This window comes from Octopus sinensis, linkage group LG3 (assembly GCF_006345805.1).
Source record: "Octopus sinensis linkage group LG3, ASM634580v1, whole genome shotgun sequence".
NCBI lineage: Eukaryota > Metazoa > Mollusca > Cephalopoda > Octopoda > Octopodidae > Octopus > Octopus sinensis.
Window position 1 is genome coordinate 10,023,475 of NC_042999.1, and position 16,664 is coordinate 10,040,138.

Genomic DNA, 16,664 nt, shown 5'->3' on the forward strand with positions numbered 1-16,664 from the left:
AATGTAGAGTGTTTTTTTAGGAAGATTTGGCTGCTATTTCTAGCAGTTTGTTTTTATAAAACATTCACGAGAGATTTATCTTCTTTTTTCGAAGGCCATCGAGAACTCCCCCACCCCCCCAAAAAATTATGAAGTTCTCAAAGCTGGTACAAGTGCTATAGGTTTGCTATGAAGGATGTAGCATATCTCGGGTGAGTCAGGTTTATCGGAAGCCATCCTAAAGTCAAGCTAAACTCCACTCAACAAATAAATGAAATACTTGTCATTTCAAGAATGGTGCCACTACTTATTGCTGGAATGAAAAGATGAAAGAAAACTAAGACGGCTGCTTCAGCTACTTTGATATCAGAAGCTTGTAGATATGTTCTTGATGACAACTATTTTCATTAATAGAATCGAAAAAAAAAATTGAACAAAAAATTCAGTCTCAAATTAAATTCAACGAAAATTGAAATAAAAAAAATAAAAAGAATGAAATTTTGTATGTACTTTATTCATTTATTTTTTTAAATTCAATTTATTGCCCGGCTTTATTTTACGAAAATATCTTTCTTCGTATTATCACTCTGAAATTTCGAAAAGATAAAAAATAATATCTCGTTATTTTCCACTTGTGTTAATAATTAAATATTATTTTCGTCTTGTTTCTAAAACTAGTTTTTAAGAAGAAAAACTATTTTTAGTGTGTATAGGTCTCCATAGAAAATGTTGTGCTCGTTTTTCTCTCCCACAATGTAAACTTTGTCTCTGTTCAATGAAAATCCTGTTTACAAACGAATCGACCAATGAAAACCTTCGTTACAAATCATTCGGTGACTCGTCACATTTTTCCCAACACGTTTTCAGCGAATTTTAACTTTTCTGTCGGCAAAAATGACTGAAATTTCAGGATTTTCAAAATTATTTGAATTTATGACATTAGTTGGACAATTGAAGGTAAATTTTTCTCTGAAATTTATTTATTACAATCACAAAATACCTTTTCCTTCATTTTTTATTTCGGAGGATGAAGAAACCGCTGATTAAAAACCTTTTTTTAATAATAAATTAGGGTCGTCTGATAAATTCGTTCTTTTTCATCCAAATTTGTTTGAATTATTTCCAATGTTTTAATTAATTTATGATGGTGTTTCCTGCTGTTTTTTTTTTCTTCTATTTTTTGTAACTTTATTCTTCTTTCTAAAATTCGAGTAAATTTTGCCTCTCTTCACACACGACGATGAAATGCAAACAGAAAAAAGCAAAAACGTATTTTTTAATGAAACTAGATTTGTCACTTAAATGTAATTCATCTTAATATATGATAATCCTTCACATAATTTGTGGCAAGTATTTCCCACAAAGCAAAATTAGAGAAATTTAGAGATATCAGACAAAAATCAGTCAAAAGCACGACTTCAGGAATGTGATTTTTTTTTTTTTTTCCATCTAAAATTCCAGAGGAATTTTTGGCATATCCAACCCCTACTTCTTGGTAAAAAGCAAGGAATTTGGTGTGTTTTCGCCCTTCATTTCGGTATTTCTGTGTTTCATACAACAGGAATTACTATTCTGAATTTCTTTTCTCAAAAATTTTCAGTTTTTTTTTTTAATTTTTTATTTTTTGCCCCCAAATTCCTCTCCTTTTTCCCTTCCTCCTGATGGGAACTTCACCGAAATTTCCATCCCCATAAATGACTAAAACACGTTAACAAAGCGATGAGAACTAATGTATTTATTTGCTTGTGATGTTATGTACTTTTAATTAAGCTGTATGATCTAAAACAGCCCCTCAGACGCTTTCGGAAATTCCCGATGTGAATTTTCCGAGGCCTTTCGCGTGCGCGCATTTTTTTTTTTTTTTCCTATTCGTCCAGAGGAAGTTGTTTTATACCTATTACACACATTTTTTTTTTGTTTCTTTGAATGGTGTAACGCTTTAGTTTAACCAAACTTTGGGAATGATAAGCTAAGATGCTGCATCCGTTAAATAACATGTCAGGCCATCATTGAACCATTTTATGTTGTCAAACATCCTGTTTTGTCTCTGTCAATATTAATTTTGAATAAATGTTTTGTGTGCGACATAATTACAGGCGTGAACCACTCCATCCAAATTTGTTTCTTCGTATTTTCATTTAAAAAAAAATAATGGAATTTTCCACAGATACCTTTGAGACGATGTGGATTGCAATTATGTCGGAATTTGATGGAGGGGGGGTCGGATGATTCATACGTCTCCACTTCGTTCCTCGCACGTTTGGATGTGTGTGAAATACCCCCCCCCTCCGTTTTTTTTTTCTCCTCACCTTCACATTGCGACATAATCACAATCTTCTACACCATATAAAGAATTAAAGTCGACGAGCGACAGGCATATATCAGTATTTAATGTTCCATAGCTATGTGGTTAACAAGCCTGGGTAATACATGAGAACAGTGGTCCCGGTGCGCGCACTCGCGTAGTCGCGCACCCGCGCCAGCTAGTCGTGACTAGTCGATCCTACAACGACTACCTAGCAAAGTAAATAAAACACAAAATAAATAATTTTTCTACACAAATTAAATGATTTTTGTTGAAGTAAATAAAATTACAAAAACACAAAGGATCGACTAGTCATGACTAGCTAGCGCGAGTGCGCGCACCGGGACCACTGTTCCCAAGTAGTACCCAAGCCTGTGTCCCAACTATGTGGCTTCTGGTTCAGCCCCATTGCACTCTACCCCGGGCTTACTTGCTGCATCAAAAGACCGACAGCTGAAGTTTCCACAAACTGTTGCCTCGACATCACTAAGGTCAGACATGGTGATGATTTCGGAACCATCCAATTCGATGACTCCGTTAGAACTTTTCCCAGGGAGGGTCACATTGAGGAGACAAATGAGAAATAAGATAAGGAAATATGATGAACCGGTGGAGCTACACCAAATCACTTAGTGGCAAGCAAGGTGTAATAATCCCATTGGTGTGGGATGGAGGGTATTTGCAGGCCAGCAGTCCCCCTCTGCAGAGTTGACAATATGCTGGGTATCACAGGAGCCAGGAGGCAGAAAGCTATTGAAAGAACATACTAGAATGTAGTCCTCATCATGGCTCGGCTTCGCGAACGAAGATCAGGAAGGCTGTCCACGTCGCGTGCATGCACGCTCATGACTGACAAGTCCGATATGGGAAAGGCAGGTCCATGAGCAGTGTCCATAGACGAAGGTAACATCCGGTGTGGTGTCAGAGGCGGCTCGCGCCTTCCTCCTGCGTCTCTTGTCTTTAAGCGCGTCTCTTCTTTGTTCCTCAAACTTGCTGTCTGCGTTGAAGATCGTGTGGCACCAGACATCACGGTCCGCAGCCAGGTCTGACCAGCAATGGTGGTTAATATGACATGCTGTTAGAGACTTCTTGAGGCAGTCTTTGTAGCGCTTCCTCGGAGCTCCTCTCACTCGGTGGCCGTTGGAGAGTTCGCCAAACAGGACAATCTTTGGAAGGCGATGGTTCTCCATTCTGGAGACATGCCCTGCCCATCGGAGGTGGTATTTCAGTAGTGTGGCTTCAATGCTGGGGATCTCGGCCCGCTCCTACATAGCCCTTTAAAAAAAAGGCACTGGATGGATTACTAAGTGAAGGCTGAAGATATTTACTCCTTTTATGTTTCTCCTCAAATGTTCTAACTTCAGATTCCACCAAGATCAACTTTGGCCAGAGTTGATAATGTAAATAGCTTGTGCCCTCCTATATTTGGCATCAGTTTGTCTCTGTTCCTATCCCAGGTTTTCTTGCCTTGCCCAAGGAATCCTTAGTCAGAGCTAAAATGTGTGCTCTAAGACAGAATGAAGGAGATCCATTGGGCCTAGATGACAAAAATATGATGTATCTACACAGGATGGGCATATGGTATTTGATTTTAGGGAGATGTATGAAGCTGTCTAGCAGGTAAGGGTCAGTGACAGGAAGGGTATCCAGCTGTGAAACCTCTAAATATAATCATCTAACTCATACTAGTATGGGAAAAAACAAGGCTTAAGAAAAAAAAAAGCGTACCAAAAGTCTGTATCCTCTGCCATCTATCGGACGTCTCTCCCATGAACACCTCCAAAGGCTTAATGTTCCCCCATCCCCACTTAGGATTTATCTCCTATACAATGTAGTGATTATGTAGCGCATAAAAAATGGTGTAGTGCATGCAGGATGAAGGCTACTGTATGTTTATGAGTTCTCCAAACATGAGCTTTCTTTTCAGGTACATGACGCTGCAGTCCTCCATCCCAGGGTCTCACAGGCCCACACCCTCAGGGTTGGTACACTGAAAGGTAGGTTTGGTGAGATTGTTGAGATGCTTGAATGAAGATGTGTAGATTTGTGCTGCATCCAAGAAGTAAGGTATAAGATTTTCTGGGCAGGAAACACTGACGGGGGAGGGGGTGTGGGTATACTTCTTGCAGAGAAATGTGTTAAGGTAATCGAGGTAGTCAGAATCTGTGATAGAATACTTAAGATTAGATTATAGCTGCAACATGGTTTAGCAACCATTATCTCAGCCAGGGCTACCTGATGAACAGAAAGACTGATTTTATGACACCCTCTTGCAGACTACCTCATCGACGAATGACAGGGACATTCTCTTTGTAGCTGGCAACTTCAGGGGGCATGTTGGACTACATGCAGGGGGCTTCCATGGTGTACATGGAGGCTATGGTTTAGGTTCCCACAATGAGGAGGAAACCAGGCCGCTTGAGTTCTGCGATGCGTATGATCTTATGGTTTGTAATACTAACTTCAGGAAACCTGACGGACACCTATTCACTTACTGATCTGGTGGTCACATTAGTCAAATTGATTACATCCTTGCTGGCAAACGGGAAAGATGGCTACTTATAAATGCCATAACCTTCCCAGATGAAGAATGCACCCCACAACATAGATTAGTTGTTAACAACCTCAGGATCAGGGCTAAATGGATGTCCAGAAGACGGCCAGCATGAACAAGAAGGGTCTGGAAGCTTAAGGATCCTGCAAATGGACAGAGATTTAGAGACATTACTAGAAGCTTTTGATGAAATAGAGGGGATATAGCATCACATGATGTGAAAGACAACTGTAGGTTTCTACAGGACAACCTGTTCAGGGCCACTGACCAGATCTGTGGATGGTACAAAGTCCCCTCTCAACCCAAGGTAATGTGGTGGTGGAACAATGTAGTTGACAGGGCCTTTAGGGAAAAGAAACAGGCATGGATGGACTGGAAGAATGGTGGTAGCAGGGAATTGTATCAGACTGCCAGAAGGGAAGCTAGGAGACCGGTTTATTTAGCCAGAGGGGAAGCAGATAAGAAAAAATTTGCCAGTGTTCTGTATTGTGAGGACCAAAGTCTTGAGGTATTTCGTGTTGCAAGACAGTGTGTGAGAGAGAATCGTGATGTTGTAGGAGAGAAATGTGTCCGCATGGATGATGGTTCACTTGCATTTGATGATGCTGCAAAGAGAGAGGTTTGGAGACGCCACTATGAAAGGTTGATGAACAAAGAAAATGAATGGGAGAAAGAGAGTCTGGCGATTGTCGACCCAACAGAGGGACCAGCTATCCGAGTTGACAGTACCTTGGTAGTTGAAGCAATTAAAAGTATGAAGACAGCCCATCAGGAATTACTGCAGAGATGCTCAAAATATCTGGCAGTGTCGGCTATAGCCTACTCACCCACATAGTTAACCAGGTGATACACGAAGGAGTCATACCCAATGACTGGTGTAGCAGCATAATAGTCAACTGCTACAAAGGTAAAGGTGATGCCCTAGATACAAATAATTACAGAGGTATCAAGTTATTGGATCAGGTAATGAAAGTCATGGAAAAGGTCATAGCCCAACTAATTAGGGAGAGAGTCAGTTTAGATGAGATGCAGTTGGGGTTTGTGCCAGGAAAAAGCACCACTGATGCTATATTTTTGGTACGACAGCTGCAGGAGAAATTTCTAGCCAAAGATAAACCTCTGTACCTGGCTTTTGCTGACATGGAGAAAGCCTTTGACAGGGTCCTCCAATCCCTTATCTGGTGGTCAATGAGGAAACTAGGGATAGTTGAAGGGTTATTGAGAGCTGTACAAGCCATGTACAGGGATGCTGTCAGTAAGGTGAGGGTTGGCAATGAGTACAGTGAAGAATTCCGAGTAGAGTAGGGGTCTCCCAAGGATCAGTCCTCAGCCTTCTCTTATTCATCATAGTCCTCCAGGCAAAAACAGAGGAATTCAAGACAAGATGCCCCTGGGAGCTCCTCTATGCTGATGACCTTGCTCTAATAGTTGAGTCACTATCAGAACTAGGGAAGTTTCAGATGTGGAAGCAAGAGCTAGAATCGAAGGGCCTTAGAGTCAGCCTAGCTAAATCCAAAGTCCTAATAAGTAGGAAGGCAGACAAACCACAAATCCCTTCAGGTAGATAGCCCTGCTCAATCTGTAGAAAAGACGTAGGTAGAAACTCCATAAGATGTACCCAGTGTAAGCTATGGACTCATAAAAGGTGCAGCAATATCAAAGGAAGGCTTACTGGGAAGATAGTTTTTGTGTGTGGCAAATGCTCAGGGGCAATAAACACAAAATGTGCAGAAAACAGCTTCCATCACATTCCAGGGAGAAAAACAAGTAGTTGTTCATAGCTTCCATTACCTAGGTGACCAAGTCAGTAGCGGGGGTGGATGCTCTGATAGTTTAGATGCAAGAATAACCCTAACCTCTGCTGGTGACAAAGGGCCTCTTGCTCAGAGTTAAAGGTAGACTGTATGATGTATGTGTGCAAACAGCCATGCTACATGGCAGTGAAAAATGGGCCATGACTGCTAAGGACATGCATAAGCTGGCAAGGAATGAAGCCAGTATGGTCCACTGGATGTGTAATGTCAGTGTGCATACACGACAGAGTCTAAGTGCCGTAAGAGAATATAAATAAATATGGAATTTTGATGGAAGATTTCATGCATAAAGAAGTATCAAGCTCTTGTTGTGGAGGGTACTTGTGGAAGGGGTAAACCCAGAAAGACATGGTACAAGGCAGTGGGAAAGGGTTTTCCGGTGCTGGGCCTCACTGAGGAAACAACAAGGGACTGGGGCATTTGGCGACTTGCTGAGACACGTCAAGCTAAGTAAAATTGCTCTCTTCCACTTATAACAGCTTGTCCTTTCAGGTGTCTGTGCCACATAAAAAGCACCCGTGCCAGTGGCATGTTAAGGGGCTGACATTAGAAAGGGCATCCAGGCCATAGAAACCATGCCACAACAAACAATGGAAGTCTGGGCAGCTCTCAGCTGGCCAGCTCCATGTCAAACCATCCAACCCATGCCAGCATGGAAAGCAGATGTTAAATGATGATGGTGATAACTTTAAAATGGAAATTTTATATCAATTTGCTTAAGGTGATCTTTATCATCATTTAATATTTGTTTTCCATGCTGGCATTGGTTGGACAGTTTGACTGGGGACTCACAAGCCAGGTAGTCATGCCAGACTCCAATCTGATTTGGTAATGTTTCTACAGCTGGATGCCCTTCCTAACGCTAACCACTCTGAGAGTGTAGTGGGTGCTTTTTACGTGCCACCGGCATGGAAGCCAGTCAGGCAGCACTGACATCAGCCACATTTGGATGGTACTTTTTACATGACAGGAGGGGAAAGAGCTAAATGTGTGTGTGTATATATATATATATATAATATATATATATATATATATATATATATATAAAATACAAAGATGGGACAAGAACGCAAAACATCCATACAGTTAGAAGATACAAGAAAGGCACAACAAAACATCCAGACAGACGATACAAAGAAATCAAGGACAGGTCATTCGGAGTTTTCTTTCCTCGGTCAAGTTCCAGATTATCTTTGCAATTTCGGCTGGTTATACTCGAGATTGCTCCAATCTGGCCAACCCCTTACAAAGCTAAGAGCGCTAGATTCCTTGGAAGAAAGCAGCAAATGTATACAAAAACAAGGACGGAAAAAAATGGAGAAATGGTACACAAATTCAAATAACAACATTAACAACAGGTGTCTTTCGACTAAGGACGAATGAAATTAAGCTGGCGTGTGTGGAAGTAAAGCCTTACGGCAGGGACATAGGATTTGACAGGCACAGGGAGGAATATATATATATGCACATTTTATATATGTCTTTACAAGTGTGTACATGCATTATTTTTGTTTTCTCTCTTTTTTTTCACAATTCCTAGCGTATAAGGAGAACAGGATGGATTCGAAAAAATGTCAGTGACCCTGAAAGTGTTTCTGATCACATGTATCGGATGGCTGTGTTGGCATTTTTAGCTGATCCTTCACTTGGTCTTGACAGAGAAAGGTAAATAACTTGGGCAGTAAGGTAAAGAGACATTACCTTTTTTTCTATTACACACACACACAAATCTCTTTTGTGACATTTGCCAACTTTATGGAATTTCTTATAAATGAAATGGTCAAATATCTGAGAGTTGTAAATAAAATTTCTATGTTTTAAATTGTTTGATCTAGAGGAAGAGACCATGTGTAAGGCCTTCACAGGTAGTCTGAACCATTGAGATTAACCCAGATAATGTTCTTCTGGGACAGCTAAAGAATAACATGCACAGGCAGGGAGTTCTAGGAGACTAGGAATTTGGAGTTTCAGAGTGATGGTGGTACGAGAATACCCAGCGGTGAGCTGGCAGAAACGTTAGCACGCCAGGCGAAATGCGTAGCCGTATTTCGTCTGGCGTTACGTTCTGAGTTCAAATTCCACCAAGGTTGACTTTGCCTTTCAGCCATTCGGGGTCAATAAATTAAGTACCAGTTACGCACTGGAGTCGATGTAATCGACTTAATCCATTTGTCTAGCCCCTTGTGGGTAGTAAAGAAATAGGTACCAGAATACCCAGCTCCAAGAAATGGTCAAAGAGAGAAGACAGTGCAGTTGTGAACCAGAAGGTTGAAATGTTCTAGTGAGCAACTTGATGCCAATCTGCTGGCTGGCTTTTGACTTTTGTTATGAAGTCTTAAGAGGTCTATGTGCAGCAGCGGCATTGCTCCCTGATATGGGGTCAGTACTTCATTGAAAGTTACTAGTTTTGTTGGGGTTAAAGCCAGTCTTTGTGATGTATCTTAGCTTGGTTGAGGATGTACAAGTATACTTATGGAAGGTGGGGGTGGCTGTTGACATCTCTAAGGATCAAACATTTTGTAATATTTACATTGCATTATGTTTTGATTGGGTTCACCAAAGATCATCATCAAGTGTCTATGTTCATAGTACCAGACTGAATAATGGTGACATATAGTGGATAGGAATGTTTTGTTACTCTTCCTTTCGAAATAAAGGTAACTAGTTCCAATGCAATCTGGGATTATTTACACATCCAAGAATAGGACCTAATGACAGAGATGAAACCGGTGATCAAACCAAAGTATTCTGTAGATTGGGGTAAAGCTTAATCGCCAACATAACATGGCTGTCCTGGTTTAGGATGAATATTGCTGTAATTTAGCCCCAGGAGACATCGTATCCAGCTGGCTATACGACACGATCTGTGTCCTTATAATTTCGAACAAGGGAATCTAGCACCCCCGCTCAGCTCAAAACAATATCTGTGTATCGCGATTTCCAGAAGGCTGCACCAGGCTCCAGTCTGATTTGACAGGTTCTACGGCTTGATGCCCTTCCTAATACCAACTACTCCAAAAATGTAGTGGGTGCTTTTTACATGCCACCAGCACGGGTGCCAATCGAACAGTACTGTCATCGGCCACGTCAGCAATTTTGATTTCACTTGCCTCAACAGGTCTTCGCAAGTGCAGTTTATTGCCCAATGATTGAAGGGTACTCTTAAATAGGCTGGTTATGCTGCACTGGCATAGGCCATGGTTATGGTCTCACTTGGCTTGCCAGGTCTTCTCAAGCACAGCATATCTCCAAAGGTCTCAGTCGCTTGTCATCACCTTGGTGAGCCCAACCTTTGAAGGTCATGCTTCACTACGTCATCCCAGGTCTTCCTGGGTCTACCTCTTCCACAGGTTCCCTCTACTGCTGGGTTGTGACACTTTTTGACACAGTTGTCCTCATCCATACGCAACACATGACCATACCTGTGCAGTCGTCTCTTGCACACCACATCTGATGCTTCTTATGTCCAGTTTTTCTCTTAAGGCACTTAGACTCTGTCGTGTATGCACACTGACATTACACATCCAGCGGAGCATACAGGCTTCATTCCTTGCAAGCTTACACATATCATCAGCAGTCATGGCCCATGTTTCACTGCCATGTAGCATGGCTGTTTGCACACATGCATCATACTGTCTACCTTTTACTCTGAGCAAGAGGCCCTTTGTCACCAGCAGAGGTTAGGGTTGTTCTTGCATCTAAGCTCTGAGCATCCACCCCTGCTACTGACTTGGTCACCTAGGTAATGGAAGCTATCAACTACTTGTAGTTTTTCCCACTGGAATGTGACGGAAGCTGTTTTCTGCACATTTTGTGTTTATTGCCCCTGAGCATTTGCCCCACACAAACTATCTTTCCAGTTAGCCTTCCTTTGATATTGCTGCACCTTTTATGTGTCCATAACTTACACCGGGTACATCTTATGGAGTTTCTACCTACGCCTTTTCTACAGATTGAGCAGGGCCATCTACCTGAAATGATTTGTGGTTTGTCTGCCTTCCTACTTAAGGCTTTGGTTTTTGCTCTATTGACTCTAAGGCTCTTTGATTCTAGACCTTGCAGCCACACCTGAAACTTCTCCTCTAGTTCTGATAGTGACTCAACTATTAGAGCAAGGTCATCAGTGTAGAGAAGCTCCCAGGGGCATCCTGTCTTGAAATCCTGTTATTGTCTGTAAGACTATGATAAATAGGAGGAGGCGGAGGACTGAACCTTGGTGGACCCCAACCTCTACCTGGAATTTTTCTCTGTACTCATTGCCAACCCTCACCTTACTGACAGCATCCCTGTACATGGCTCACACAGCTCTCACTAACCATTCATCTATCCCTAGTTTCCTCAATGACCACCAGATAAGGGATCGGGGGACCCTTTCAAAGGTTTTCTCCATGTCAACGAAAGCCAGGTACAAAGGTTTATCTTTGGCTAGGAATTTCTCCTACAGCTGTCTTACCAGAAATATAGCATCAGTGGTGCTTTTCCCTGGCACAAACCCAAACTACATCTCATCTAAACTGACTCTCTCCCTAATTAGTTGAGCTATGACCTTTTCCATGACTTTCATTACCTGATCCAACAACTTGATACCTCTGTAATTATTTGTATCTAAAGTGTCACCTTTACCTTTGTAGCAGTTGACCATGGTGCTGCTACACCAGTCATTGGGTATGACTCCTTCGTGTATCCCCTGATTGACTATACAGGTGACTAGACTATAGCTGGCACACCAGATATTTTAAGCATCTCTGCTATGATTTGTGATGGGCCGGGAGCTTTAATATTTTTTGTATCATGTAATTTCCCTTGTGCTGCTTGTAAATAATTAATTTTTGCTATTCTTGATTTTCTTCTGGAGTAGAAGTAATAATTCAATGTACAATTTAAACGAGGGAAGGAACATTTGAATCCAGTTAAAGTTTAGTTTTGAGTATTGCAGGGATTTAGGAAAAGGTTTTCCCCCCTCTTCATCTGTATGAATCTAATGTAAAACAAAGCAAGGATCAAATCTAATTAACTCTTTTGATAACAACACACCCGTTGCCAGCCTCGTCTGGCACCTGTGCATGTGGCACGTAAAAAGCACCCACTACACTCACGGAGTGGTTGGCGTTAGGAAGGGCATCCAGCTGTAGAAACACTGCCAGATCAGACTGGAGCCTGGTGCAGCCTTCTGGCTTCCCAGATCCCCGGTCGAACCGTCCAACCCATGCTAGCATGGAGAACGGACGTTAAACGATGATGATGATGACACCCAACACTGCCCCGGTTTATCATAATCCTCATTGTTTAACATCCATTTCCCATGCTGGCGTGGGTTGGACACTTTGACAGGAGTTGGCCAGCAGCCAGAAAGCTGCCCAGACTCCAGTTATCAGTTCTATGATTTTAACTACCAAAGAACCCACTTAATGATGAAAATTAATTAAATGTAATGAATTTCGTGTATTTCAACAGAAAAATGATACCAAAAGGGTTTGAGAAGTATTATGTATTGTTGTTTCTTCTTACTGTTATACTCTTTACTCTTTTACTTTTTTCAGTCATTTGACTGTGGCCATGCTGGAGCACCACCTTTAAAAGCAAAGCTAGGCTCCAGAGAGATGTAGATTTAGATTTAAGTTTTGATGTCTTTATTTCTCTGTGCTACATGTTAGGATAGTTCTGCTGCTGCTCAACAGAATCTTTTTAAATATTTCGACATGATGGAATAATTCCGCAACCCAACAGCATCCTTTTAAGTTTATGTGGTAGAATACTACTTCTGCTGCACAGCACTCTTTTGTTGAATCTCTTATCCCGTTTGTCTTAGCTCTACATGGTTCAATGGTTCATGCTCGTTTACAGCCATCACATGATGTCAAGACAAGATTACACAATCATATACACACACATATATATATATATATATATATATATATATATATAAAAGCACCCACTACACTCACGGAGTGGTTGGCATTAGGAAGGGCATCCAGCCGTAGAAACACTGCCAGATCTGACTGGGCCTGATGAAGCCTTCTGGCTTCACAGACCCCAGTTGAACCATCCAACCCATGCTAGCATGGAAAACGGACGCTAAACGATGATGATGATGATATATATATAAATTTATAAATATATGTATACACACACACACACACACACACAACAGGTTTCCTCCAATTTCTGTCTTGCAAATCCACTTACATGGCTTCTGTTGAACCAGGGCCACAATAGAAGATACTCGCCTAAGGTGCCATGCAGTGGGACTGAACCCAAGACCACATGGTTGGGAGCCATGCTACTTAACCATACAGCTACACCCAGTCTGTCAAAAATCGATAAATCTGGGTAAAATTGGAAGAAATTTCTGTTCATTCTGCTTTCCATGCTGGCATGGGTTGGACGATTTTGACTGTGGGCTGGCGAACCAGATGGCTGCACCAGGCCCCAATCTTGATCTGGCAGAGTTTCTACAGCTGGATGCCCTTCCTAACACCAACCACTCTGCGAGTGTAGTGAGTGCTTTTTACATGCCACCAGCACAGGGGCCAGTCAGGCGATACTGGCAATGACCTCGCTTGAATCTTTTTACACATGCCACTGGCACAGGTGCTAATTATTTCTCAAAAAATTGTGATTTCTGTAATTGTGTGAAATAAAAACTACATCTGTGTAGAAAAGGTCAATAAAATTGGAAGAGGTAGTTCGAACCCTTAGTCCTGGTTAGATGGAATGGTCAGAGCTGGAAAGCCTTTGATCATAGATTCACTCAATCTGGGCTGATCTGAGACTAAACAATAACAACTACCCATTAATAATCACTTTGTTGTTTTAATTAATTTTTCTGCCTTTTGTCATTGTTGTTTGTTTGTTTGTTTTCAGATGTATTAAACTGTCCCTGGTCCATGACTTAGCAGAGAGCATTGTCGGAGATCTTGCTCCCTCAGACAATGTCAGCAAACCAGAGAAACGGCGCCGAGAAGAAGTAGGTGCTTTCACTTTCTGCTTTACCGTCTAACTTTTACGTATTTGACTGGCCATGCTGGGGCACCGTTTTAAACTGCTTTAGTCAAACAAATCAATCTTCTGAAATTAGTTTTTCTTTAAGGTTGGTACTTATTCTGTCAGTCTCTCTTGCTGAGCCGTTAAGTCATAGGTGCATAAGTAAACCAGTGCTGGTCATCAAGCAGTGGTGGGAGACACATACATATGTATACAACGGGCTTCTTTCAGTTTCTATCAACCAAATCCACTCACAAGGTACTACGATCCAAGGTACTTTTGACTGGGTTGGTTTTTGTGACACTGGTGTAGGTTACAGCTGTGTTGAGAGACCTCCTTCAGTCATGACTGACCGTGGGATTTCACTTAGAAAGTTACCCTCCCAAGCACAAGTTCGAGCAAGGTTGTTTATGGAAGACCAGCAATCACCCACGCATACTATGCCTCCCCTCTCCATGCCACTGATGTTATCCAAGGGAAAGGCAACAGCAGATACAGCTTGGCACCTGAGACGTCGCAATTCATTTCTACAGCTGAGTGAACTGGAACAACGTGAAATAAAGTGCCTTGCTCAAGAACACAGCATGCAGCCCAGTCCGGTATTCAAACTCACAACCTCACGATCGTAAGCTCGACGCTCTAACCACTGAGCCATGTGCCTTCACTACAGCTGTGTACTCACTTTATAACAACAACATCAAAAAGTACCTTAGGAATGTGAACTCAGGTTTCAAATTTCCCCAAGATACCTGATGAAGGCTGGAGGGTATATCAACCAAAACAAGATGAGGACAAATATCCGTCAAATGTAAATAATGTCCATAATTCCTAATCTGAAATATAGAACTGTAAAATGCTTAGTTAAGTGCCGGAATTGGTATATTCAGCAATGCTGCTCCCCTAAAATGTATCCCCTTTGTTAGAATGCATTGTTGTTGCTATGGTGATGAGCTGGCAAAATTCTAAGCTGCATTTCATCCGTCTTTACATTCTGAATTCAAATTCCAATGAGGTCGACCTATTTTAATGATCCCAAACAGATGAAAAGCTAAGTACCAGTTGTACACTGAGGCTGATGTAAACTTAACCCATCCTGTGAAATTACTAGCCTTGTGCCAGAATTTGAAACCCGTATGATAGAAAGTCATTTGGATTATCTTTTTAATCTGTTAATCTCAATTTGAAATTATTCTCAGTATCGGTATCTTTTGTCTTTCATTTATGTTTTTCTCCTTGCAGACTGCCATGAATCTGATCAAAGATATGGTTGGTGGTGCTATAGGACAAGAATTTCTCCAGCTTTGGCAGGTTTGTAATTTCATACTTTTAGGGTCAATATAAATAGGTACTTACGCAAACACTGGGGCCAATGCAATTAGCTAAACGCCCCCTCTCTCTCTAAAATTCCTGACCTTGCCCCATAATTTGTAACCATTAGTAGTAGTAGGAGGAGGATAGCAGAGTAGTGGAAGCAGCAATATACTAAAGGAAGGTAATTAGATTCATTCTTCTACATCCTGAGCGAAAATCCTGCTTTAGCTACCGTTACCATTGATCTCATCATCATCATCGTTTAACGTCCACTTTCCATGCTAGCATGGGTTAGACGATTTGACAGATGGCTGCACCAGACTCCAATCTTGATCTGGCAGAGTTTCTACAGCTGGATGCCCTTCCTAATGCCCTGCGGTTGGTCAAATAAATCCCAGTCAATTTTACAGGGATACCTCTGTATCTTGTTTGAGTGTATCGTTCGAAACTAAGTGTAAGTGCCATCATCATTTTATGTCTTCTTTGTTCCCTGCTGGCACAGGTTGGATGGGATGACAGGCCCTGATGAGGCCAAAGACTGCATCTTGCTTCAATATCTGCTTTGCTATGGTCCCTATAGCTCAATGCCCTCTCTAATGCCAACCGTTTTATAGCACAGATTGGGTACTTTTTTCTTGCATGGTACCAGCACTAGTGAAGTTGCCAAGGCCATGCAGCCTCTGCAAGACTAAGATCCCTTTGGACTGAATAGGGGGCGCTCCAGTAATAACAAAAGCAGTTTTATGCTAGGGTAATGGAGGGGAAATGCAAGAGAAGGGACCAGAGCTAGTTTGTTGCTGTTGAGGTGCTACGTGTCTGCTTATAGAATAGAGGGTGTCAGAGTGGACCCACAAGATATGAAACAGGGACAGCAGAACAGGGGAGTGTGTGTAGAGGAGAGAGAAAGAGAGGGTTAGAAATGTTCCCCTCTTGGCTGATAACACCATAATTTATTCAGTCACCCTCTTGTATCATCTTTGGTCTATTTGTTTCCTTTGTTTTGGATGTCTCTTTATATAGGAGTATGAAAATGTATCGAGCAAAGAGGCTGAATATGTCAAAGATCTGGACAAATTTGAAATGGTGCTGCAAGCTTATGAATATGAACAACTTGATCGAAAACCAAAATCCCTTCAAGAATTTTTTGATAGCACTAAAGGTAAGGACCAAAAACTGTTTCGTTATGGTCCACTTGTGTTAATACTCATCATAACCTAGTATGTCTATCTATTTACATTCATATCCATATGCCTACATACATTTGCAAACACCCACACCCACATCTATCTACATAACAGCCAACAAACTATTCTACTCTACCTGTGGGTATGGTGGTATGATATCTACTACATATATTTCCTATTTAGTACTGATGATGTTTCGTTTATGAGGACATACTCCTGTATTTGTCTGAGTGTTGGGTCCTTTGGGTGCTTGGATAAAATGCAGATGTCAAGTTGACTCAGGTTGCCTCCATGTTGGTAGAGTATGGAGGACTGTTTTCTGTCGTCATATTGTCTCAGATGTTCATTTATCCGTTCCACAATGCTCCCAGACGTCTCCCCTATGTACATCATGTTCATGTCTTTACAAGCACCTTCTATGCATCTTATGCTGTAAACTACATTTCTAGTTCTACAGTTAATGCCAGGGCTAATCCTACAATATCATGCAGTTATCATTGGTGCATATGTTATTCTCAAAGGGGTACGTCCTA

General features: G+C 41.5%; 1 protein-coding gene across 1 annotated transcript in view; it reads left to right on the forward strand.

Annotated features, from left to right (window-relative positions):
• The first annotated feature begins 781 nt into the window (after window positions 1–781).
• The window catches only part of LOC115209730 (5'-deoxynucleotidase HDDC2), an 18,082-nt gene continuing 2,199 nt past the window's right edge, over window positions 782–16,664 (forward strand). Inside the window, exons 1-5 of the mRNA XM_029778230.2 lie at window positions 782–936; window positions 8,193–8,317; window positions 13,517–13,619; window positions 14,876–14,944; window positions 15,968–16,106. Of these exons, the coding sequence (XP_029634090.1) occupies window positions 874–936; window positions 8,193–8,317; window positions 13,517–13,619; window positions 14,876–14,944; window positions 15,968–16,106 (499 nt within the window). The 5' untranslated portion in view covers window positions 782–873. The remainder of the gene's footprint in view (window positions 937–8,192; window positions 8,318–13,516; window positions 13,620–14,875; window positions 14,945–15,967; window positions 16,107–16,664) is intronic.